At 40.3% G+C, this 23,872-nt stretch overlaps 1 protein-coding gene across 2 annotated transcripts in view; it reads left to right on the forward strand.

Moving 5' to 3' along the window:
* Nucleotides 1-23,872, forward strand: part of ANO6 (anoctamin 6) — an 85,212-nt gene that overhangs the window by 55,467 nt on the left and 5,873 nt on the right. Inside the window, exons 10-19 of one of the 2 annotated variants that reach the window (XM_075274330.1) lie at nucleotides 3,355-3,415; nucleotides 6,111-6,194; nucleotides 6,880-7,025; nucleotides 7,115-7,192; nucleotides 8,378-8,603; nucleotides 11,089-11,258; nucleotides 17,460-17,557; nucleotides 18,344-18,471; nucleotides 21,718-21,923; nucleotides 23,206-23,408. In XM_075274330.1, coding sequence (XP_075130431.1) covers nucleotides 3,355-3,415; nucleotides 6,111-6,194; nucleotides 6,880-7,025; nucleotides 7,115-7,192; nucleotides 8,378-8,603; nucleotides 11,089-11,258; nucleotides 17,460-17,557; nucleotides 18,344-18,471; nucleotides 21,718-21,923; nucleotides 23,206-23,408 — 1,400 coding nt within the window. The remainder of the gene's footprint in view (nucleotides 1-3,354; nucleotides 3,416-6,110; nucleotides 6,195-6,879; nucleotides 7,026-7,114; nucleotides 7,193-8,377; nucleotides 8,604-11,088; nucleotides 11,259-17,459; nucleotides 17,558-18,343; nucleotides 18,472-21,717; nucleotides 21,924-23,205; nucleotides 23,409-23,872) is intronic. The other variant, XM_075274332.1, reaches the window with a different exon arrangement.

Here is a 23,872-nt window from a genome sequence, read left to right on the forward strand (position 1 = left end):
TGAATTCCCAGTCAGAAACTGGCACTATATGGCAGTAGCAAGAAATGAGGGTATTTGTATTCCCAATATACTCTTTGAATTCCCAGTCAGACAATGGCACTGTATACCAGTAGTAAAAATTGTGGGTGCACGTAACCCCAATATATTCTTTGAATTCCCAGTCAGAAACTGGCACTATATGGCAGTAGCAAGAAATGAGGGTATTTGTATTCCCAATATACTCTTTGAATTCCCAGTCAGACAATGGCACTGTATACCAGTAGTAAAAATTGTGGGTGCACGTAACCCCAATATATTCTTTGAATTCCCAGTCAGAAACTGGCACTATATGGCAGTAGCAAGAAATGAGGGTATTTATAACCCCAATATATTCTTTGAATTCCCAGTCAGACAATGGCACTGTATACCAGTAGTAAAAATTGTGGGTGCACGTAACCCCAATATATTCTTTGAATTCCCAGTCAGAAACTGGCACTATATGGCAGTAGCAAGAAATGAGGGTATTTATAACCCCAATATATTCTTTGAATTCCCAGTCAGACAATGGCACTGTATACCAGTAGTAAAAATTGTGGGTGCACGTAACCCCAATATATTCTTTGAATTCCCAGTCAGAAACTGGCACTATATGGCAGTAGCAAGAAATGAGGGTATTTATAACCCCAATATATTCTTTGAATTCCCAGTCAGACAATGGCACTGTATACCAGTAGTAAAAATTGTGGGTGCACGTAACCCCAATATATTCTTTGAATTCCCAGTCAGAAACTGGCACTATATGGCAGTAGCAAGAAATGAGGGTATTTGTATTCCCAATATACTCTTTGAATTCCCAGTCAGACAATGGCACTGTATACCAGTAGTAAAAATTGTGGGTGCACGTAACCCCAATATATTCTTTGAATTCCCAGTCAGAAACTGGCACTATATGGCAGTAGCAAGAAATGAGGGTATTTGTATTCCCAATATACTCTTTGAATTCCCAGTCAGACAATGGCACTGTATACCAGTAGTAAAAATTGTGGGTGCACGTAACCCCAATATATTCTTTGAATTCCCAGTCAGAAACTGGCACTATATGGCAGTAGCAAGAAATGAGGGTATTTGTATTCCCAATATACTCTTTGAATTCCCAGTCAGACAATGGCACTGTATACCAGTAGTAAAAATTGTGGGTGCACGTAACCCCAATATATTCTTTGAATTCCCAGTCAGAAACTGGCACTATATGGCAGTAGCAAGAAATGAGGGTATTTGTATTCCCAATATACTCTTTGAATTCCCAGTCAGACAATGGCACTGTATACCAGTAGTAAAAATTGTGGGTGCACGTAACCCCAATATATTCTTTGAATTCCCAGTCAGACACTGGCACTATATGGCAGTAGCAAGAAATGAGGGTATTTGTATTCCCAATATACTCTTTGAATTCCCAGTCAGACAATGGCACTGTATACCAGTAGTAAAAATTGTGGGTGCACGTAACCCCAATATATTCTTTGAATTACCAGTCAGAAACTGGCACTATATGGCAGTAGCAAGAAATGAGGGTATTTATAACCCCAATATATTCTTTGAATTCCCAGTCAGACAATGGCACTGTATACCAGTAGTAAAAATTGTGGGTGCACGTAACCCCAATATATTCTTTGAATTCCCAGTCAGAAACTGGCACTATATGGCAGTAGCAAGAAATGAGGGTATTTGTATTCCCAATATACTCTTTGAATTCCCAGTCAGACAATGGCACTGTATACCAGTAGTAAAAATTGTGGGTGCACGTAACCCCAATATATTCTTTGAATTCCCAGTCAGACACTGGCACTATATGGCAGTAGCAAGAAATGAGGGTATTTGTATTCCCAATATATTCTTTGAATTCCCAGTCAGACAATGGCACTGTATACCAGTAGTAAAAATTGTGGGTGCACGTAACCCCAATATATTCTTTGAATTACCAGTCAGAAACTGGCACTATATGGCAGTAGCAAGAAATGAGGGTATTTGTATTCCCAATATATTCTTTGAATTCCCAGTCAGACAATGGCACTGTATACCAGTAGTAAAAATTGTGGGTGTATATAGCCCCAATTCTATTGCTAGGGGACTTGCAGGGTATTTCTGGGGTGAAGGTGGGGGGGCACACCGTTGGAACGGGTATCGGGGTATATATCGGGTATACGGGAATACACTGACAGTGTATTCCATTCAGGATCCTGGGAAAGCTGGGTTGCGGCGATTGAGCCCGTCAGTGCCACGTTACACTGACAAGCTTCTCCCTGGAATTTAGCTCTTACAAGAGCTGTTGGTTGTCTTCTCCTTCCTATCCTAGCCTGTCCCTGCCTACCCAGAATCTAAGCCCTAGCTAGCTGGACGGAAACCTCCGTCCTCGGTGAATTGCAAGCTCAGAATGACGCGAAGCTGGGCGTCGCTGTTCTTTTAAATTAGAGGTCACATGTTTTCGGCAGCCAATGGGTTTTGCCTACTTTTTTCAACGTCACCGGTGTCGTAGTTCCTGTCCCACCTACCCAGCGCTGTTATTGGAGCAAAAAAGGCGCCAGGGAAGGTGGGAGGGGAATCGAGTAATGGCGCACTTTACCACGCGGTGTTCGATTCGATTCGAACATGCCGAACAGCCTAATATCCGATCGAACATGAGTTCGATAGAACACTGTTCGCTCATCTCTAATTATAATCAATGTAAAATGCCTGATTAATCACACTAGTGCTGATACATTAGAGGACCAGAAAGACAGACACTAGGACCACTACAACAGCGTTCACATATGGAGCCTAGTAGACCCATTTATTTGTATTGAGATCCTTTGGGTGTCCGTTCTTTTAAACAGAAACTGCAAAGCAAAAAAGTCAGACTTGCAGGACTTTTTTGTCTGGCAATTTTGGATGCACACACTAATGGAGTCTCCAAATGGAGCCTTCAATGCAGCCTTAGCGGTGAACATAACCTTAGAGGTTCTCAACCTTAAAAAAGCACAATCTATTTTTTTCTTATGACCAAACAATAGTCCTAAATATAGCAAAATTGTACAGTAGTATATATTAAAAATATGTCCTGACAGTATAAAAGTTGTTCTTTTCATTTTAGTTGGCCATGTTATTTTATTTGTAAACATCAGCCATTGCTTTGTACTGTACTTTTCACCTATTGCCCTTGCTGTAAAATGTTTGTTAAAAGTGAAAATCTTAAACATGAGTGCTATTTTACACATAGTTATCCTATAACAAGCCCTTTATAAAGCTGTATCATTTGCAACAGATGCAATAATCGGTTTGATCAGACCAATACTGAAATAAAATATATTTATGATCTGAAATATGTCTTTTATGTTGCAGAAACTTTGTATATTTGACAGTTTTGGAACCCTTGTGTTTGCAGTGTTTATGGGAATATGGGGTAAGTTTGTTAAATACTCTTTATTAAAAGTCATTGTACATCTGTCTATGAAAAACATTGGGGCAGATTGCTCACACCAGTCTTCATAGCCCCAGAGACAGTGGAGGGGGTGCCTCATGTCTAATGAGGTGCATGATTGTTTATAAATGAGACACACGCTCCACGGGGTGTGTCCTTTGGAAAAAAAATGGACGCTAGCTCATAGCATTTCCCACATTATTTGCCAAAAATTGCGACTTTATAAGCCTTGGTTGCCAGAAAATGATATACAAGACATAATTAATCTGCCCCATTGATCTTACTTAAAAAGTGTTGCCTGATTTGGACAATTAATATCTTCTTAGACTGGAGCTGCCCTGATGGTCAGCTGATCCCTGCAAGTTTTAGATTTTCTAGTTTCTGGCAAGCTGTTGTGATGGACAATTCCATGTACCATCCTATTTTCCCAGCAGAGTAATGTAGTAGTACAGTATTCATTGCAGTGGTAACATATGGTTACATCAGATCAGCTACTGGGTTGCAAACATCTACCGTATATACTCGAGTATAAGCCGAATTTTTCAGCCCAGTTTTTGTGCTGAAAAAGCCCCCCTCGGCTTATACTCGAGTCAGCAAAAAAAAAAAAAAAAAAAAAAAAATTTTTTTTTTTTTTTTTTTTTTTTTTTTTTAGGAGGGTGAGGGGGGTTTATGACCAGCCACAATGTCAATGTATAGAATCTCCCATAAAACAGTGCAAATTTTTTTTTTCAAAAAATAAATAAAGGTTCTTAATCCCTCCTTTCCCTAGAATACATAGAAAAGTAGAAAATGACTGTAAAACACATACACATTAGGTATCCCTGTGTCTGATAGTGCCCTGTCTACTGAATATAGGTTATCTGCAGTGCTCCTGTTCCATCAGGAAGGGGTTAATAGGAGCACTGCAGATACTCTATATTCAGCCAGGCTGAATTCCAAGTGGGGGGAAGAAAAACAGTCCTCAGGCTCAGGGAAGGGGCAGACAGACAGACAACCAAAACACCCCCTCCCCTTCCCCAGCATCTACTGCACCCAAAAACTACGACCATTTTAATTTTTGAAATTTTCCAGTAGCTGCTGCATTTCCCCCCCCCCCCCCCCAGGCTTATACTCGAGTCAATAAGTTTTCCCAGTTTTTTGTGGTAAAATTAGGGGGGTCGGCTTATATTCGGGTCGGCTTATACTCGAGTATATACGGTATATGATATTTAAATAGAAAAACTCTTAACAATTAGACAAAATATATATGTGACCAAACCAGTATAAGTATAGGGTGCTCACCAATGGGAAAAGTATCTTTCACGTTCAATATAACTCCAAAAAAGCAGGTGGTACACCAAGAAGTAAGTGGTAAAAAAAAAAAGTTAAGGAGGTTTATTGCCTCATGCAGCGACGTTTCGGCTTGAAGAGCTTGTTTCAAGCCGAAACGTCGCTGCATGAGGCAATAAATCTCTTCACTTTTTTTTTTTTTTTTTTAAACCACATACTGTCTGTGTCCGACAGGTAGTGTCCGCTCCTAGGGTCCGTTCAAAATCTCGCACGGACATTAGGAGCGCACACTAGCTGTGTCCGTGACACTTGTCATTCATTTAAATGGCGATCGGATGCATTCTTTTGCACTCCGTGCCCTTCCTTCACTGTCCGCATGTAAAGATGTCCAACTTTTCAAGCGGACAGAAAAAACGGACATCGGAAGTCGGACATCTTTACATGTGGACAGTGAAGGAAGGGCACGGAGTGCAAAAGAACGCACCCGATCGCCATTTAAATGAATGACAAGTGTCACGGACACAGCTAGTGTCCGCTCCTAATGTCCGTGCGAGATTTTGAACGGACACTAGGAGCGGACACTACCTGTCGGACACAGACGGTAGTGTGAATGCCCCCTAACAGATCTTTCTTTTTATTGGTATGCTTTTGCATTGTTTAGGTAAATTGTAATATTAATTTAAAGAGGACTTTTCGTTACCTCCAACAAGTCCAACTCTACATGAATTAATAGGTGCTGCTCCGTTGATTCTGGCAGAGTAGGAATTTTTTCTCTCGCCCCCAATGTTCTTGAGCAATCAATGCTTTTATGTTTGTCGAGGGGGTGGTGTCTGGCAGAAGTAGCCGCCTCTGCTTGGAGCTTTGGATCATACACCCCACCTGACACCTTCTGACATTAAAGAGTATAAATAGAATATCAGACACCAAAACTAACTGCTTTTGTTGCTCAGGAATGTTGGGTGGTTAAAGAAAATTCCAATTGTATAGGAAACAGTGGAGCGACACCTATTAACACATGTTAAGAACTTGATGGAGGTGGTGAAAGGTCCTTTTAAAATGTTAACAGGGAAAGCTCTGCAACCATTTCTGCCAGTTGTAATGGTTGGAGAACGTGTGTGTGTGTCTTTTTTGTTTTTTATTTTTCCAGAACAATCTTATAATTATGCTTAGTTATTGGAATCATCTATCTGACATTTATTTGTACCTTAAAGGGAACCTGACAGGTGTTTTTTCCTCCCTAAATAGGTTAAAGCATGTGTAGCATTAAGTAATAGCATGTTTTCATATGGTCTCCTCACTAAACTTTCTGGGGCTGAAAAGTCAAGTTCAAGCTTTTACAACTTTAGATCAGCATATATAAATTTACCTTAAAGGGGTATTCCCATAACTCTTGCTCTTCAACCTGCAGGGCTCTGTGCTCTCTTCACTTCCTGGATTTCTCGGCACATTGGTGGGCAGGGTTTCACTTGCTCTGCTATCTACTATGTTTGCAGTCAGTAATGAGGGATTGGTTGTAAATGCATTACCACAGTATAAAGCTGATGTGGAAACTGATGTAGCAGAGCTGGATTTGAGTCGGCTTGCATTACATACAGAGGTAATGGACTCCATATCTCAGCCCTTATCAGCCAAATTCAATTAAACCGGCTGATAAGTGGAAAAGCTGAAGATAGACAGCACAGTAATCCCGAAGCTCTCACCTCCCCCCTCCCCTATCTGAGAAGCTCCGTTGCTTGTCAGCCCCTCCCTCCCCACTGAGAGCAGGCAGTTACCTCACTTGGGAAATGAGCAGATAAGCCCAGTGACCATAGAAACGCAGTGTTAACAATGAAGTGAATAAATTAAGATATCGGCTAAACAAAGCAGTTTTGATAAAGCAATGTATTTAGGAAAAGTCTTAAATCCACATAAACTAGCAGTATATATAGGATGCTTTTCATGGGACAACCCCTTTAACTGGTCAGAAGGTCTAGGAATAGCTTAACTCCTTCCCAACATCCGCCGTACTAGTATGGCAGATGCCGGGTGTTTAATTATGGCAGTCGCCATAGCGGAAGCTGGGCGGCCGCCATAGCTGCCTGGTGTCTGCTGATTTATACATGATATTCTAGGATGATGTTGGGACTCTTCATAGAATTTGTCATATTTGTGACATTTCCCTTTTTATATTTTAACAGTTACTTTGTTTCTTGAGTTTTGGAAGCGCCGGCAAGCTGAGCTAGAATACGAGTGGGACACAGTTGAGTTTTTAGAGCAAGAAGAACAGCCCCTTCCAGAGTACGAAGCAAAATGTACCCATGTGGTTGTGAATCCCATTACTCAAGTAAATTGTACTGTAGTTTCATATTAGAGAGCTACACTGTCAGTAGACCTGATTTCATTAAGCTCTTGATTTTTAATTTCTCTATGCAGCAAGAAGAGCATGTTCCTTACACAGCATTTGGAAAGTGTCTGAGAATGGCTTTCTGTACAAGCGCAGTGTTGTTCTGGGTAATGTTGTATGGCTACATGTTTCTTTCTTGTCCAAAAGCAATGGTTTTAAACTGCTCTTGTGCTAAAGAAAAGTGACACACCAAAGTTCCCACCCTGTGGAATTTGTGTACTAAATAAATTAATTGCATGAGTGCACAAGTACCTATATAAGGATTTATGAGGGTCATATCAGCTGCTATGGAGGTAAAGTTGAAGGAATGCTGCATGACTCAGCTACAAAACAATATTTTAGAATCTGTTGATCAATAGGGAAAAAGTAGATGGGAAAGCATTATTCCACTCCACACTCTGTTGCGGTTTTGGAAATCGCAGCAATCTGTGGTTTCCCTATAGGTATAATGGAAGCAGAGACATTCTGTGAAAAGCATTGCAGGAAAAACCATGTTGCAGCGCTTCTTTGCAGCAGGGCACTACGTGGGGTCTTAGCCTAAAAGCCGATTTTTGCAGTTCTTAGTTGGAATGTCACTTCAACCCTATGTACACAACCAAGTGTGCTTCTGAAGAGGGGCCAAATTTGCTGTAGAATGCACTCAGACGACACTCAGAGTGCATTCCATTATACATTCACATCTCAGATTCATTCCGTGCCCATAACATGAATGATTATAGAGCAAGTCCTATCTTATTGTGTCATTGGAACAGAATGGATTTGACGCTCCCATAGATTTGCATACATAACAGAATGCACCCAGCTGTCACTCTAAGTGCATTCCGCTACAAACTCGGCCCCACATCGCATACACACTGAGACGTGTGCATGGTGTCTCACATGAGCAGTAGTCCTGTTAATATTGTTCAACCATATGCATTTAAATATTTCTATATTTCTTGTGTTCTGTATTGAAGAACTCTACAGTCCTCTTCCCTCCTATGTTGAATTTTCCATTTAGAGAGACTTAAAGACATATTGAACTCCAGTTCATAAAAAATGAACATAAAATAGGTTTTAGGTTTAGTGTTACTATAAGGCCCCAGGGAAGTAAATCTGTAATAAGAGACTCCTAGCTAGTTCAGATTTGTTCATTCTCAGGTGTAAATAGAAATTCAGCAGGTTTGTTATTGCAGCAGGAGAGAAAAGCTATTGTTTGTCACATGTACCCTGTTGCAGTCCTGTCACTATCTCTAGTATTACATTATATTTTCCGGTGCAGTTGTAATCATATTTTGTTTTTCTTTTCACAGATACTGCTGATAGTTGCATCAGTAGTTGGGATTATTGTGTATCGACTTTCTGTCTTCTTGGTGTTTTCTGCAACACTGCCAAGGCACATTAATGGAACAGAAGCAATTCAGAAGTACTTAACTCCACAGACTGCCACCACGGTAACTGCATCCATCATCAGCTTCATCATTATCATGCTCCTGAACATGGTCTATGAAAAGGTGGCAATAATGATTACAGATTTTGGTAAGCACAGCAACTCTGGCTCTTCAGTGGTTTCTCTCTCAGATGAATTATAATGATAATGACCACAAAATCTGTATTCATGAAGGAAACCCCCTTTTAATCAGAAGCTGACCTGATGGTACGCTGAATGCCACAGATTTGGTTTCTTTAACCCCTTTGTCATCAGCCGCTATCATCAATGGAAGTTGCTTCTAGCTACATTTCCTCTACATCATAGCACTACATGCCAACCATTCCATGTAATACATACAAAGGCTACGTCCATCAGAGCAGGAGCTTATCTTACATAGTGACACTGAGAAACCTCCTCTGTGGAGGCAGTATACCCAAACACAGTATACCATCATGGTTCCTCATGATTAGAGATGAGCGAGTAGTATTCGATTGAGTAGGTATTCAATCGAATACTACGGTATTCAAAATACTCGATCGAGTACCACTCGCTATTCGAATGGAAAAGTTCGATGCAGAACCAGCATTGGTTGGCCGAATGCTATACAGTCGGCCAATCAACGCTGGTTCTTCTCCTACCTTTAGAAGTCTTCTTTGTGCAACTTCCCCACGGCGTCTTCCGGCTCTGAATTCACTCTGCCAGGCATCGGGCCTGGGCAGAGCCGATTGCGCATGCCCGCTTGTAGTGCGGACATGCACAGTCGGCTCTGCCCAGGCCTGATGCCTGGCAGAGTGAATTCAGAGCCGAAAGATGCCGCGGGGACGCTGCACGGAGAAGACTTCTCGGAGGATCCAGCCCGACCCTCACCGTGGACTTGGTAAGTATAATTAGATTGAACGTTGCCTACCCCTGAAACGAGCATTTCCCCCCCCATAGACTATAATAGGGTTCGATATTCGAGTAGTCGAATATTGAGGGGCTACTCGAAACGAATATCGAATCTCGAACATTTTACTGTTCACTCATCTCTACTCATGATCTTAAATCCCCTTTAACAACTACATGCACATAAATAGAAAAATGATGGCTCAAGTACAAAAACTTTAGGTTTTTTTGGCAGAAATAAGTTTACTGTAACAAATAAAAAAATTAAAAAAATAAACTTGAGCTGAGTGCTCTATTTAAGAAATTGTCTACATTGGTATGACTTGGATGAAATATTATGACCCTATTGTGTACATGAAATACATGTTTCAAAGATCAGGTACTAGGAGCAGGATTGTAAACTGTAGTCCGCTCCCATTCTATCTCCTGTAATGTTACAGTTTATGTGGAATAAAATCTAAAACAAAAATGTTGAATTTCGCCAGTTCTCATGCTGATTCCTCGAGCAGTTTTCAGCAGCTCACTTGTCAGCTTGGAGCAAGTTCTTCTTTTCCACCAATGAGGTCTGTACTTCATCCTTCCAATATTGCTAGAAGAAAAGGATAAAACCAAGAGGGTGCTTCATGAATTGCATATGTTGGTGCTAAATAGACTCCAATACAATGGATATAATGAGACGGTTGTGTGGCAAAGGCACAATACTCCTTCTGGCTTATACTGTACAACAGAATGCCAATGTGCAGCGTGACATTTTCAGAATACTCAGTGGGCTGATCGTCAGATACGCTGGTATGGAACTGGAGTTGCATGAGGTGCTGGGCTGTCCACAGAAAGGTGGGTTACTGTCACTAAAATGAAGATTTTGTGTCTTAAGTTCATAGCAAGGAATTTCAACACTGGAACTGTGTCCTCTTCAGGCCATAAAAACTTCTACAATTTTATGGCCGGCAAAGACCTCATTCCAATGTGGATACATATTCCTTTGAATTTAATAAAGGCATGAGATCTAGCCACTGTGTACCAACATCTTCATTTTAATGCCAGGGAGTGCAATTGCAAAGTAACCCACTTTTCCATGAATTCAAAGGGACACGCCAACACTACGTCTAACTCCAGTCCCATACCAGTGTGACCTTCCACTATTGTCTGTATATCCAGGAAGTAAAGTGTATGTATTGAATATGGCTGCTCTCGGGGAAGTTAAAATAAAAAATAGCTAAAGCATATAAAAAACTGAGCATAATATATTTCTGTTCTACAGACCTAAATCTAATTGTAAGATTAAGTACACAAGACATTTCCCTTAAGATTTTATTCCGAAGTCTGCTTGGTACAGCACATAACACTCATTACTTAATTTACCAAGATAAAAATCTGTATTGATGAGACATACTTTGTGTGCTCTTTATAGATTTTACATGCAAAACCGAGGCAAATTCAGCACCTTACAATTACTTTCCCTGGATGGAAATACAATAAGCAATGCAAATGAAAAATTGTCCCGTAAATGTGTATAATTCTACAGCCCTCTTTGATCCTCTTCATCCCCCCCAATGAATTACAGACATAGATTTTTTTTTTCCATTCAGGCATTCACTTTAAAGCAAAGGATAACATTGAATGCCTTTTTTTGTTTGTATCTACCGTTATTATTAATGGCTCAAAAATAGTGTTATAGGTCATTAAGGTTTTGTTTATTTTTTACAGAGCTACCTCGAACAAAGTCTGAATATGAAAACAGTCTTACCACAAAGATGTTTTTGTTCCAGTTTGTCAATTATTATTCGTCTTGCTTCTACATTGCCTTTTTCAAGGGGAAGTTTGTGGGATATCCCGGAGATCCAGTATATTGGTTTGGAAGGTTTCGCAATGAGGAAGTAAGTTCTTTTTCTCTGCAAAACCATTTTAATAGCTGACAACTTTACATCAGGTTTCCCTAGAATTATACTTTTGCAACGGTTTCACTCCCATGAATTTAAATAATATTGACTGATCCATTGGTGTGAACTTAAAGTTGACCATACACATAAGATAGCTGATGACTGAATCATTGTTTGGTTAGCAGCGCTTTCTCCAAAATTCCCCCTTAAAGGCTCCGTTCCCACGGAGTAATGCGCCACTCATTCTGACATATAAACACGTGTCAGAGTAAGCGCTGTAAAACGGAATCCCATTGACTTCAATGGGTGCCGTCTTACGCGCGCTACACATTGAAATCAATGGGAGGCTTTTTAACCCATTGATTTCAATGAGTAGCGTGCATAGGATGGCACCCATTGAAGTCAATAGGATTCTGTTTTACAGTGCTCACTCTGACACGTGTTTATGTGTCAGAATGAGCAGCGCGTTACTCCGTGGGAACGGAGCCTTACACATAAAGCTAATGTTTATGGCCTCCTTTAATGTGCTTGAAATGCAGTAGCAACGCTACTATAGCAACAAAAACAGGATTAGTAATATATAATCTGTTTAATAGTTATAGTAGGTACGGTTCTGGTTCAAGTGATAAACTTTTAATTCTCAAAAAGAAGTTTTAAGGATGTGAAGGTATGCATGTTTGTGTACTTTTTTTTTTTTTTTTTTTTAGGATGGGTAGCCAGACACTATAAGTTTTTGCTGATGTAGAAATCAAACAGTAATAACTCTTTTCTGAATGTGGATGCTCAAAAATCAGCTTGGTAAACATAACATGGCTTCCATCTTCAATATGACTGATTTGATGAATCTGTCCTCAAATGGATCTAAAGAAATCTAGATTTTGGGTACATTCACACTGTATTTGCAATGTATTTTAGAGCCACATATCGCAGAAAAATAGTGATGTTTTGTTGTGGTAGAATTTAATTATGATCCCAAACAGGGAACCCTACTTATTGTCTGTGAGTTTTCAATTCTTAAAGTCAATCTGTCAGGGCGATTTGGGACACTAAACCACTCACAAGGTCTTATGGATCAGGTTTTGTTGTCTCAAATCTCCCTGGTATAATGCTATCTATGCTCATATTAAAAATTAAAAAAAACCTCTATATTTACTCTGCCACTGTACTCTTCACACCAGCAAAACACTTCACTGAAATCATAGGAGTACACGTTGGCTTCAATGCGCGTGCCCCATACCTCCAGCACCTGCGCAGTGAATCTGGGGTGTATGTCCGTGGATGAATTTAAAATAGTCCAAATTGGAACACTAAACTCCGGATCTCTTAGGACCTGAGGGTGGTTTAATGTCCCAAATCGATCCAACAGGTTCTCCTTAAATACTATTTGGGTAGATATAGTTTGGCCGAATAATAGACACACTTATGATGGCTAGCATATGCATGAAGTCTCTAGCCCAATCCCACAGTTATCCATTTATTTATAGTATCAGGCTTTACAGTTCAGAAGCACTGAGACTGACATTTCCTTATGAGAGATTACCATACAATGTTTAACCCTTTTATGCTCTAGTCTACCATCTCAGCTTTATCTTTCTACACTGAGGTCACTAACCCGATCACTAAAAATGGCATGGACTTAAAACTTAACTGTTAATAAGATTCACTGAAGGGAGAAACATCCCAAAGAAAGTACCATAGATAAATATAAAACTTCACCTTTATTATTTATAGATTAAAAAAATAACAAAGAAGAGGTAAAAACAAAATTCCGGCACAACAGGCCCCTATTCAGCCCTTCAATCAAAAATCCTATCTCCCTATAGAAAAAATATGTCCGGAGTATATTGGAACTGAATAATGAATAATGTCAGCCTCAAAGCCCCGATATTACAAAGAGTGGGAGTATCCACTTCCTCCCTGAGGAGATTGGCCTAACGCCACACCAACAGGGAGGGATAGCGGAAAAACTACACCACTGGGTCTAGAGGATTCAGTCCATAGCTCCCAGACATACATATAACTGCTGCAATTTAACCCTACGCGTTTCGTCTCATACGAGACTCATCAGGGGTATACAGTATACAATAGTGTTGCAAACAAGTGGCAAAAGCCACACGATAGTGCAAATATCTGGCGGTACGATGCACTGACCGCCGGCAGGACCGCTCCACAGACAGCGGTGAAGTGCCCTGTTACTGCCGGTCTTTTAAATCAGTAACCACGCCCCCCAATACCGTGCTGAGCCAATCCGGCACAGTATATGCCGACACACCAGTCTCTCAGTATGTTAGTGCAGCACACACCTCCTCAATGAATGGCTACGTGCTGCCTGATACCTCCCTTGCAATATTGCACAGTGGCTACATAAACAACTAACTTAACCGATAGTTACATTGTATCCATCATACTCCTCTTGAGCAGTTATCATTATTTAACCCGCATATGAGAGTATAGATATTCCCATAATACTCTCACTATGTGTTGATAAAGGACTCCACACCTATATGTTTATACACAAGATGACATCACACGCATGCGCGAACACTTAGTCAAGAAACATCCATAAGCCAGCTCAAAGTAGCGGAGGTTATATAATAGATGACGTCACACGCATGCGCGAAAACTTCATCCAGAGGCATCGGTAAGTAAGCTCGTAGTAGCGGAGGTTATACAGCCATCACTGCCACATCACTTTCTATTTCGGGGGTATAGCACCAACAATTGAAGGCTTGGTGAAGCATATAATCAGGGGCTCTAAACGTATACTGACCACTTAATACAACAAGGGATACATTAGCCAGATTTGTGTATGCTTTCAATATGAAATAACTAAGCAGTAGAAAATGTATCAAAGAACGGAAAGGACAGACAAATTTATACATATATGTGTGGCGCTTACTCTCCAAAAGCAAAAACCAAAAAACAAATATATAGAGATGTCAATACAAGTAACTACCAGGAAAACATCAGCGTAACCGCTTAGAAACCCTAAACAAAAATACGAAGAGTGGATGGACAACTATATAGGTAAGTAATAATCCCAATAGGATACCAAAGTATTATCAGAAAAAAGACCGAAACATTATTGTCAAATAAAACAAGAAAAATCCATTTGTTCGTTAAGTCCCTTTGGGAATATTGTTGTAAGGATTGGAGTCAGGGTCAGGCAGTGCAAAGTGACACAGCTGGGAAAGCAACACTGTGCAACTAATGACAAAAGGGGTCGTAGGCCCTGCAGCTATAACTATGCTGTAATATCTGAGATGAGGCAGACCAATGCACTTCCTAATTGAAGTGCGCCTACCACGACTCCTTACGCTTCTATCCCGGCGGCTAGGATAAGGGAAGAGGAGGCCCTGAAAGTCCTAGGGACTGGAGTCACGGGGTCACACCTAAGCAGAAAGCACAGTGTAACTGCAATGCAAAACAAAAGACTAAACAGCATGGAACCAGGGAGGACCACAAGTCCCAGCAAGACACAGAAGAGAAGGCGAGGTCAGACGAGCAAGAGGTCAAGCCAGGAGATATAATAAAGGTACCGAATCAAAAGACAAGGGATAGTCAAAAATACAAGCCGGGTAAATAACCAAGGAACAGACTGAATACAAACAGACAGGGAAACAGACTGAGCAGGGGAACCAGGAACCACAAAGTGAATGGCTGGCAAGGATCCATGCCTGGGTGGGGTTTAAATAGCAGCAGAGAACACACCTGATGGCTAATGACATGGAGACTGAAGGCAAGGAAAAGATTAACCCTTAATGACCTAAGCACACCCAATAGAACTCCTAACACGTCTCCCAGGGAGACGCCGCGCAACAAGGAGACCGCGGCGACTCCGTATCCTGACAATTGTATCCAACCTATAGATCCATTGTGTCTCTTTTTGCAAAATGAGACGGTCCCAATCACCTCCACGTCTAGGGGGTCTAATCACCTCAATCACCTGGACCCTTAAGCCTGTCACCAAACCTGCGTGACAGGCGTTGAAATGACGTGCTACTGGTGTGTCCCTTTCATTCAGCACATCACACACATGGTCCCTCACTCTCCTTCTCAGCTGTCTAATAGTTTTTCCTATGTATACCATTGGACATGGACAGCTAAGGAGGTAGACTACCCCCATGGTCGAGCAGGTGGCAAAATCCCTACAAACAAAGGTTTTCCCTGTTTGTTTATTCCCAAACACCTTGTTTCTGTCAGTGAATGGGCATGCTGTGCATCTCCCACAGCTGTGTGTGCCAACCCTCTTACCACCGGTTAGCCAAGTACCCCCTCTAGGAATTTCAGGAAGTAGGCTATGAACCAGCCTATCTTTGAGGTTTCGACCACGTCGAAATGTCAAATCAGGTTTATCACCCAACAGTTCTCCTATTTCAGCATCCGCTTTCAGGATGCCCCAGTATTTTTGTAGCAGGGATCGTACCTCCTTATGACATGAATCAAAAGTACCAATCACCCTACAATTTTCTGATCCCTGTGTACGAGGTTTTGGGACCAGGAGTGTTTTCCGTTCTGTCTTTTGTGCCCTCCTAAAAGCTCCCTGAATCACTGGTCTTGGGAATCCTCGCTCCTCAAACCTCTGTAACAATTCCCTTGATTCTCGAATAAATTCCGAGTCTGAGGAACAATTGCGCCTTGCCCTCAAAAATTGTCCTACAGGGATACCCCGTTTGAGAGGAATCGGGTGAGAGCTACCCCAATTTAAAAGGCTATTCGTTGCAGTTGGTTTACGAAAGACTGTTGTAGCTATCTTCCCATCATGCATTTTTTCCAACTTCAGGTCCAGAAAGGTCATGGAGTGAAATTCAAACTCCGTCGTGAATCTCAACCCTAATGTATTAACATTTAATTGGCTTATGAACCGTTCAAATTGTTCTCTTGACCCTTTCCACAAAATCAGCACGTCGTCTATGTAACGACACCACAGGTCAATATGTTCTGTCCACCAACTGTCATCGTCCGAGAAAACCACAGTTTCCTCCCACCAGCCGAGGAAGAGATTGGCATACGTGGGAGCCACAGGGCTCCCCATCGCCGTCCCCCTCAGCTGGTGGAAGGTCCACCCCTCAAATAAGAAAATATTTCTCTCAAGGACGAAAGACAGCAATTTCATAACAAATTGGTTATGGGGTTGTAACTGAATCCTTCTGGTCCTAAGATAATGCCATACTGCCTCATAACCCTTTGCATGTGGGATCGAGGAATATGATGCCTCGACATCCAGACTGGCGAAAGCACTCCCCTCCTCCATCACCACACCATCCAATTTCTTTAGGACGTCCACAGTATCCCTGGTGTATGATGTTAATCCCAAAACAAATGGTCTCAATATGTTATCCAAATATATACTTAAATTCTGTGTAAGACTATCAATTTGGGATACTATGGGTCTACCCCTAAGAGGCTCCAGCCCCTTATGTATTTTGGGCAGTGCGTAGAAGGTAGCCAGTACTGGGTGTCGAGGAAATAAGAAATACTTCTCTTGTTGATCAATAAGACCCTCTTGCAATGCATGGTCAAGGATAAGCTTCAGTTCAGACCTGTACTCTTCAACTATCTCCTTTTTTTCTTTTTTTTTTTTTTTTTTTAACTTAATAAGAATCAGATAAAAAAAATAAAGCTGATTACCAATAAGAACACTGTAAACTAGGGTTTGCATACTCTGAAATAGTCACAATATGTATTTGATGCCATCAGGAAGAGTTTATACACCACAGAGGGCTGAGCTGAGAGTATTCATATGTGCCATGAAAATAGGAAATATGAAAATCTGTTTTCCAGGATGTAATTAGCTAATACTTGCCCTAGCCACACCCTCACCAATTCTCGGTATAGAGTATGACCACTAGGTCCCGCACCATAGTTCCACATGTTCAACATTATATTATTTTACAACATTCTTCTGTATAGAATAGCACAGCAGACTGCACTATTCCACAAAGCAGAAAAGAGGTATATCGATGTATATTGGTCCGAAGGAGGCCACTTTCAGCTAAAATGGTGCCCATGGGCAAACTGATATATGCATTGGAAGCTTTCTCAGCAAACTGCAGTGTGAATGTAGACTCCCAATGTTTTTTTGCTTTTTTTATTAAAGCAAGAATAGTGCTGCATCATTATGCTGTTTGTTTATTTATAGTATTTGAAAAATAATCTGAAATTTATGTATGATATACAATTTCCTGACTTTTCCAGTGTGATCCTGGTGGTTGCCTTCTTGAATTGACAACACAGCTCACCATTATTATGGGAGGCAAGGCCATCTGGAATAATATTCAGGAAATTCTTCTGCCGTAAGTATCTTAATCTCAATCCCCTCTCTACTAGCTAAAGCCAGCAGTCACTCACAGCTCCTTGTTTTATTGGACTGCACACCTTTATACATCAGTGTTTACATCTCAGTGCTAAGATTTGTCTACAAAGGCTCAAAAGTACAGGTTTGCAGGAATTTAAGGAGAGAAAAGAATGAATTTGTAGCTCATCCAACGCTAGCTCAGCAGATGACCAGATATGCAAGGAAACACCTAGTAATATAGCAAAAGGAAGACCCATCTTACATCATCAGGATATGATCGGACCTTTATTAAAGTTCTGTTATGAACCATTGAATAACACCCATCAGTCTCAAGAAACTTTACACATTGCACAAAATGGAAACTTCCAATTACATTCAATAAACTGGATCACTTGATCTACCCCTGGAAAATTTACAAACATAAAATATATACAGAAAACCAATGATTTCCTACATTGTACACAATGAATATTAAATAATGAATATTATGGGAACTTAAATAAACAATGATTTTAACTTGATGGTGGATGCTAGATCTTCATTTAGCTTTAATTTAACTTACAATAATATTTAATATGGAGGAAAGTAGCGGTGATCATAAGAAATTCTATTTTGAAACGCAAACCTTGCTATGAAGGGGAAGCCATACTAAACTGTATAGATATTATTACGCATTTGACTCACTTTACTTATAATTCCCTTTCCTTGACTGTTACCTTGATTTCTTATTTTCTCTATATTGAGTTGTATTCAATGGTAACACAGAATCTTCATTACATTGCAGCTGGATAAAAAATCTTATTGCAAGATGCCGTTCTTCAGGTATAGAAACAATAAAGCCTCGGTGGGAACAGGATTACCATCTGCAACCTGTTGGAAAATTAGGATTGTTTTATGAGTATCTTGAAATGGGTAGGTTGTTTATATCGTTGTTTTTAAGTCATCTGTTTACAGTATACCTAAAGTTTAATGTGAGGCTAATCAGCGAAGGGTCTGAATGTCACTACCTCTTGAGGCTGCTGACTATCCTCAGCGGTCACGTAACCACTGAGGCCAGTTTCCTTAAGTTGTCCATTATAAACTTTATAGTCTGCAATATGGCATCGCTGAGCTTGCAACCGTACAAATCATTTCTACTACAGTTGATGAAAGAAAGATGTACTACTTTCATATCAAATAAAGAAAACAGAAACATTGTTTAAAAAACTTATTAAATACATACAGTTTGGGTGTGATTTTATTTTTATTTTTATTTTTTTTTAAAGATATGTTATAGAAATGCTTCTGCGAAGGTCTATGATTGGTGCATTGTCTGAATCCCACTACTCTGTGTGAAATTTTAGAGGGTTTATCCAGGACTGTTAGGAGATGGCTGCTTTCTTCCAGAAACCGCACCACATTTGTCCATAGATTGTATGTAGTATTGCAGTTAAGCTCCACTGAAGTAAATGAAGCTTGAGATGCAATATGACATGCAACTTAGGGAAAGGTGTGGTGCTGTTTCTGGAAAAAGCAGCCATATTTTCTTAATCCTGGACAACAATGTTAATATCTAACGCCCTGTTCACATATGCGTTTGTAGAGTGCACTTGGGGACATCCCAAACGGAAACCTATTGTAAAATATACAATATTTGGTGAAATCCTTACTCACGCCTTGACCCATAAGATAATATTATTGGAGGACTCTGCTTCTTATAAAAACATGGCAATTTATTAAAGTCTTCAAGGAAAAATAGATGCAGAGACAACTTCCAGAATAACAGAAATATCAGTCAAAGTCTTATTAGATTACCTCACTGGAGAAGTTCATACAGGTTTTTTTTTTGGACCGGAACCTGAGGCGGAAGAATGAGCACCTCGCTTCTTTTTTCCTTTTTTTTTCTGATTTCAATGGGAGCCGTATCCGCCTCAAAATCCTGACCAAAAATCTCTGTGTGAACTTACCCTTAGGTTTCTTCAATCTGGATATCTTGTATTTCCAGCTTGGTTTATGCTTGTTTATCTGGTTATAGGATTCTCATGGGATAGTCACGACATTTTATCCACTATAATACTGAACTTTACATACGGATTAATGACTTCAAGATACTGTTTTATTAATCACAAGTGTGTATTCAGGGCAGTAGTAGAGTTAGATGTTTTTTGGTCGGACAAGACCTTCATTAGACTCTCAGTAATGATCTAAACAGCCCATACAAAATGCCAAGGAAAAAAGAAAGGGTTGGTAGCCCACCAAGCACTCGTGCGCCTAGTGTAGTGTGGTAGCAGTAGAAGACAGCTCGCTTTCTTCTTTTTTCCTCAGCATTTTGTACGGGCTGTCTAGATCATTACTGAGAGCCTGATGAAAGTCTTGTCTGACCGAAAAACGTTTGCACTGAATACACGCTTGTGATTAATGAAACAGGATCTTGAATTCATTAATTTGCATGTAAAGTCCATCATTATATTGAGAAGACGGGTTGGGACCCTTTCTTTACACATTGTCTAAAGTTACCACTGCACTTCTTCTTCTCCATGTGATAGAGAGGAGAGATAACAGACAGAACCCTACATCGACCCTCCCCCCAGACATGCATGTCTGCCACTCATTTACGTCCATGAGAGGGGGTGTTCCCCATCACCCTAAAGCTAAAATAGTGTACCCTAACCACACAATATACCATAAGATAGAAGAGTGTTGTCAACAACTAAATTTAATCCATGAATATTGTAATATAATAATAGTTGACAACCTATAGGCAAGCAGTGACTAACCATGTCTGTAAAGCGCTGTGGAATATATTAATACTATGCAAGTAAGAGAAATTATTTTGGATAGTGTAGAATATTATTTCCATCCAGAGTCAGTTCTTGGAGGAGGAAGGCTGTAGGGATAGCTGGAAATTATCTGCTTGGCTCAAGTATTACAGAATGTAACCAAAAGTGGATAGGCAATAGAACAGTTTAAAATGATAACTCCATTCCCTTACAGTAAGCTCACATAGATTCTGCATGAAAATCTGCTCCAAATTCCGTCTAGAATCTATATAAAAAGGAATTCTCCAGCGCTGCCTCTCATTGTAATGTCCCACTTGATCTTGCTGTGAATTCTGTGGCTGATTTAGCCGCAAAACCCTCTCAATTTCCAACACGTAAACCCAGTTGAAAATTATGAAGAATTTAAAGGGGCTCTATCAGCAAAATCATGCTGATAGAGCCCCACATATGTGTGACTAGCCTTTAAAAAGGCTATTCAGGCACCGTAAAAGTTATATTAAACTACCCCCCCCCTCGTTTTAAAATAATAACCTAAAAAAGAATGTGCTCTACTTACGGATCGTGCACGCTGGGCAGGCATTCAGGGTGTGTCTTCATCTTCGTCCACGCCTCTTCTTCCTCCGATGTCCTCTGGTCCCGTCCTCCTCTGGCGTTTGCGAGCGGACACTGATAAAAAAAAATAGCCTGGGCGCATGCGCAGTAGCCGTAGTAGAAGCCGCATGCTTCTGCGCATGCACCCAAGCTATTTTTTTTTTATCAGTGTCCGTGAGCGAGCGCTGGAGGAGGACGGGACCGGAGGACATCAGAGGAAGAAGAGGTGTGGATGAAGATGAAGACACACCCTGAATGCCCGCCCAGCGTGCACATTCAGTAAGTAGAGCACGTTCTTTTTTAGGGTATTATTTTAAAACTGGGGGGTAGTTTAATATAACATTTACGATGCCTGAATAGCCTTTTTAAAGGCTATTCACGCATATGTGGGGCTCTATCAGCATGATTTTGCTGATAGAGCCCCTTTAAGGAATGAGGCCTATCAGTGGAGTGTCTCATGTTGAGAACTCTGCGCCTAAATCAGCCATGAAATCCTCAGCAAGATCAAGCAGGATGCTTATTTTTTTCAGTCTTTGCTTCCCATTGAAAGCAATGGGAGGCAGGATCAGAATTCCACTATGTTTGCATACCCTTAATAAAGCAATATTTCAAGCCCCGAAAGCTATATGAATATTTGGAGCAGTGTTGACGAATATGAATATTCTTTTATACTGTAGCATTAATCTGTTTCCTAAAAGGTTGCTTTTCTCTTCAGCATTTTATCACAATATAAATGTATTTCTATTTGCATTTCTGTTGATAACACACAATTCAAGGCAACACATTTACTCCTTTTTCTTTCTGACAGTGATCCAGTTTGGATTTGTTACTTTGTTTGTGGCATCATTTCCTCTTGCTCCTCTTTTGGCCCTTGTGAATAACTTACTGGAGATTCGGGTGGATGCCTGGAAGCTCACCACTCAGTTCAGGCGTATGGTACCTGAGAAAGCACAGCACATTGGAGCTTGGCAACCAATCATGCAAGGAGTGGCAATACTTGCCGTGGTAACCAATGTAGGTCTGTTTTTTCTTAATCAATCGCATTGTGAAAAAAAATTCCTTCCTATAGACTTAGTCTTTTTCTTTTGTATACGATTTCCAATTAATGTTCGTGAAATGGAGAAAACTTTGGAAATAAGCTGAAAGGAATAAAACTGGAATGGGTTTGACATTTTATAAAAGAAATGCCCCTTGGTAAACCCAACATAACATAATAATAACAATATTTAGTACAATAAAGAACATTTATTATAATAGCACCAGAAATACTTATATCTAGCATGCATAGATTTTAGTTCTGGCCCATGCAAAGCCTGAGATGCACCATGATTAAAAGGAATTCACTCGAAAATACCTTTGGATTCTGTATATTGGAACTAGAGATGAGCGAGTACTGTTTGGATCAGCCGATCCGAACAGCACGCTCGCATAGAAATGAATGGACGTAGCCAGCACGCGGGGGGTTAAGCGGCCGGCCGCCGTCAAAGCGGAAGTACCAGGTGCATCCATTCATTTCTATGGAGCGTGCTGTTCGGATCGGCTGATCCGAACAGTACTCGCTGATCTCTAATTGGAACCTCTTGCAAATGCATTTAGTTTGTGTAATGTACACTTGATTGTACTTAATGTACATTTAGGCTGGGTTTGCACTAATGTTGTTAATTTCGGTTGATGTCTTCCATCATAGGATGACAGCTGTGGACATTAAACTGTTGCAGATTTAGGAAACCAAGTGATCATGCATGCACAACTTTAGCTTCTGTTACAAAAGTAAACAAACGTGACATGTCATGTTGTTTACATTAGTGTCATTGGGAACAGACCCAGAATCACTCTGTGTCCGTTTTCTGCAACAGTTTAATGACCGTTGCTACCACCCCATGATGGAAGACTGCAATGGACTTTAACAACGGTATTGTGAAACCAGCCTTATAAAATATGTGGGTATAGGACTTTTTTTTTTGTTGCCATTGTACCCAAAAAGGATAGAAAGGTCAAGCACCTATTACCTACATCTCCCCTGCATCATACATATGGAAGATGGGTGGTCCATTTGAGTTACTGTTCCCCTCTTCACATACCACATGTATCAGCAGTGTAGACTACCTTTAGTGTATGTACACCATTTATTTACAAAAGTAAGTGTTTACATCCAAATACTGACCTGGACATCTGTGATGGTGAATGGATAGATCTCTTTATATAAAATAATTCCTATAATAAAGTGAAGTATCTATGTATATTTGCTTTATGTACCTCTTTGCGCTCTTAAAACTGACTTTTTTTGTTATTGTAGGCTATGATCATTGCCTTTACATCTGATATGATACCACGTTTGGTCTATTACTGGTCTTTCTCTGTTCCACCCTTTGGCACCCATGATTCTAATACTATGCAAGGATACATTAATAGCACACTTTCAGTGTTCAGCATATCGAATTTCAGAAATGAAAGCAAACCGGTTCCACCAGATTGGTTTGGCACAGCAACTACATGCAGGCAAGTATAGACTGAATATCCCTAAGCTAATATTACAGTTATTTCAAAATGAAATAGTGGTAGTGCAATTGTGATTTCAGCAGCAACTTTATTTCTTCTGAACTATGATTTATGCTCATTTTTATATTATTAAATGATCTGTGCTTGCATTTACATGAGACCAATAATTTGAATAAAAGCAGACCACTCACTATTTAACAATTTCCTCTTTATATTTTTCACTTTGTCTATTAGCCCTTAATCAGACAACTATAGTATGGCCATATAATCCAAACTTTATTGTATCCACAAATGCTGTTCAGACCGCGGGGTATAATGACCTGAATGAATCTGCATCATAGGGATCTGTAATGCAACTAGTGCAGGTCATTAGACCACAGATCAAGAGGTGATTTGTTCATCCTGGTATTACATGAACTGAATGGGTCCCCTAGACCAGTAGTTCTCAACCTATGGTACTTGTA

Source organism: Leptodactylus fuscus, chromosome 5 (assembly GCF_031893055.1).
Source record: "Leptodactylus fuscus isolate aLepFus1 chromosome 5, aLepFus1.hap2, whole genome shotgun sequence".
Taxonomy (NCBI): domain Eukaryota; kingdom Metazoa; phylum Chordata; class Amphibia; order Anura; family Leptodactylidae; genus Leptodactylus; species Leptodactylus fuscus.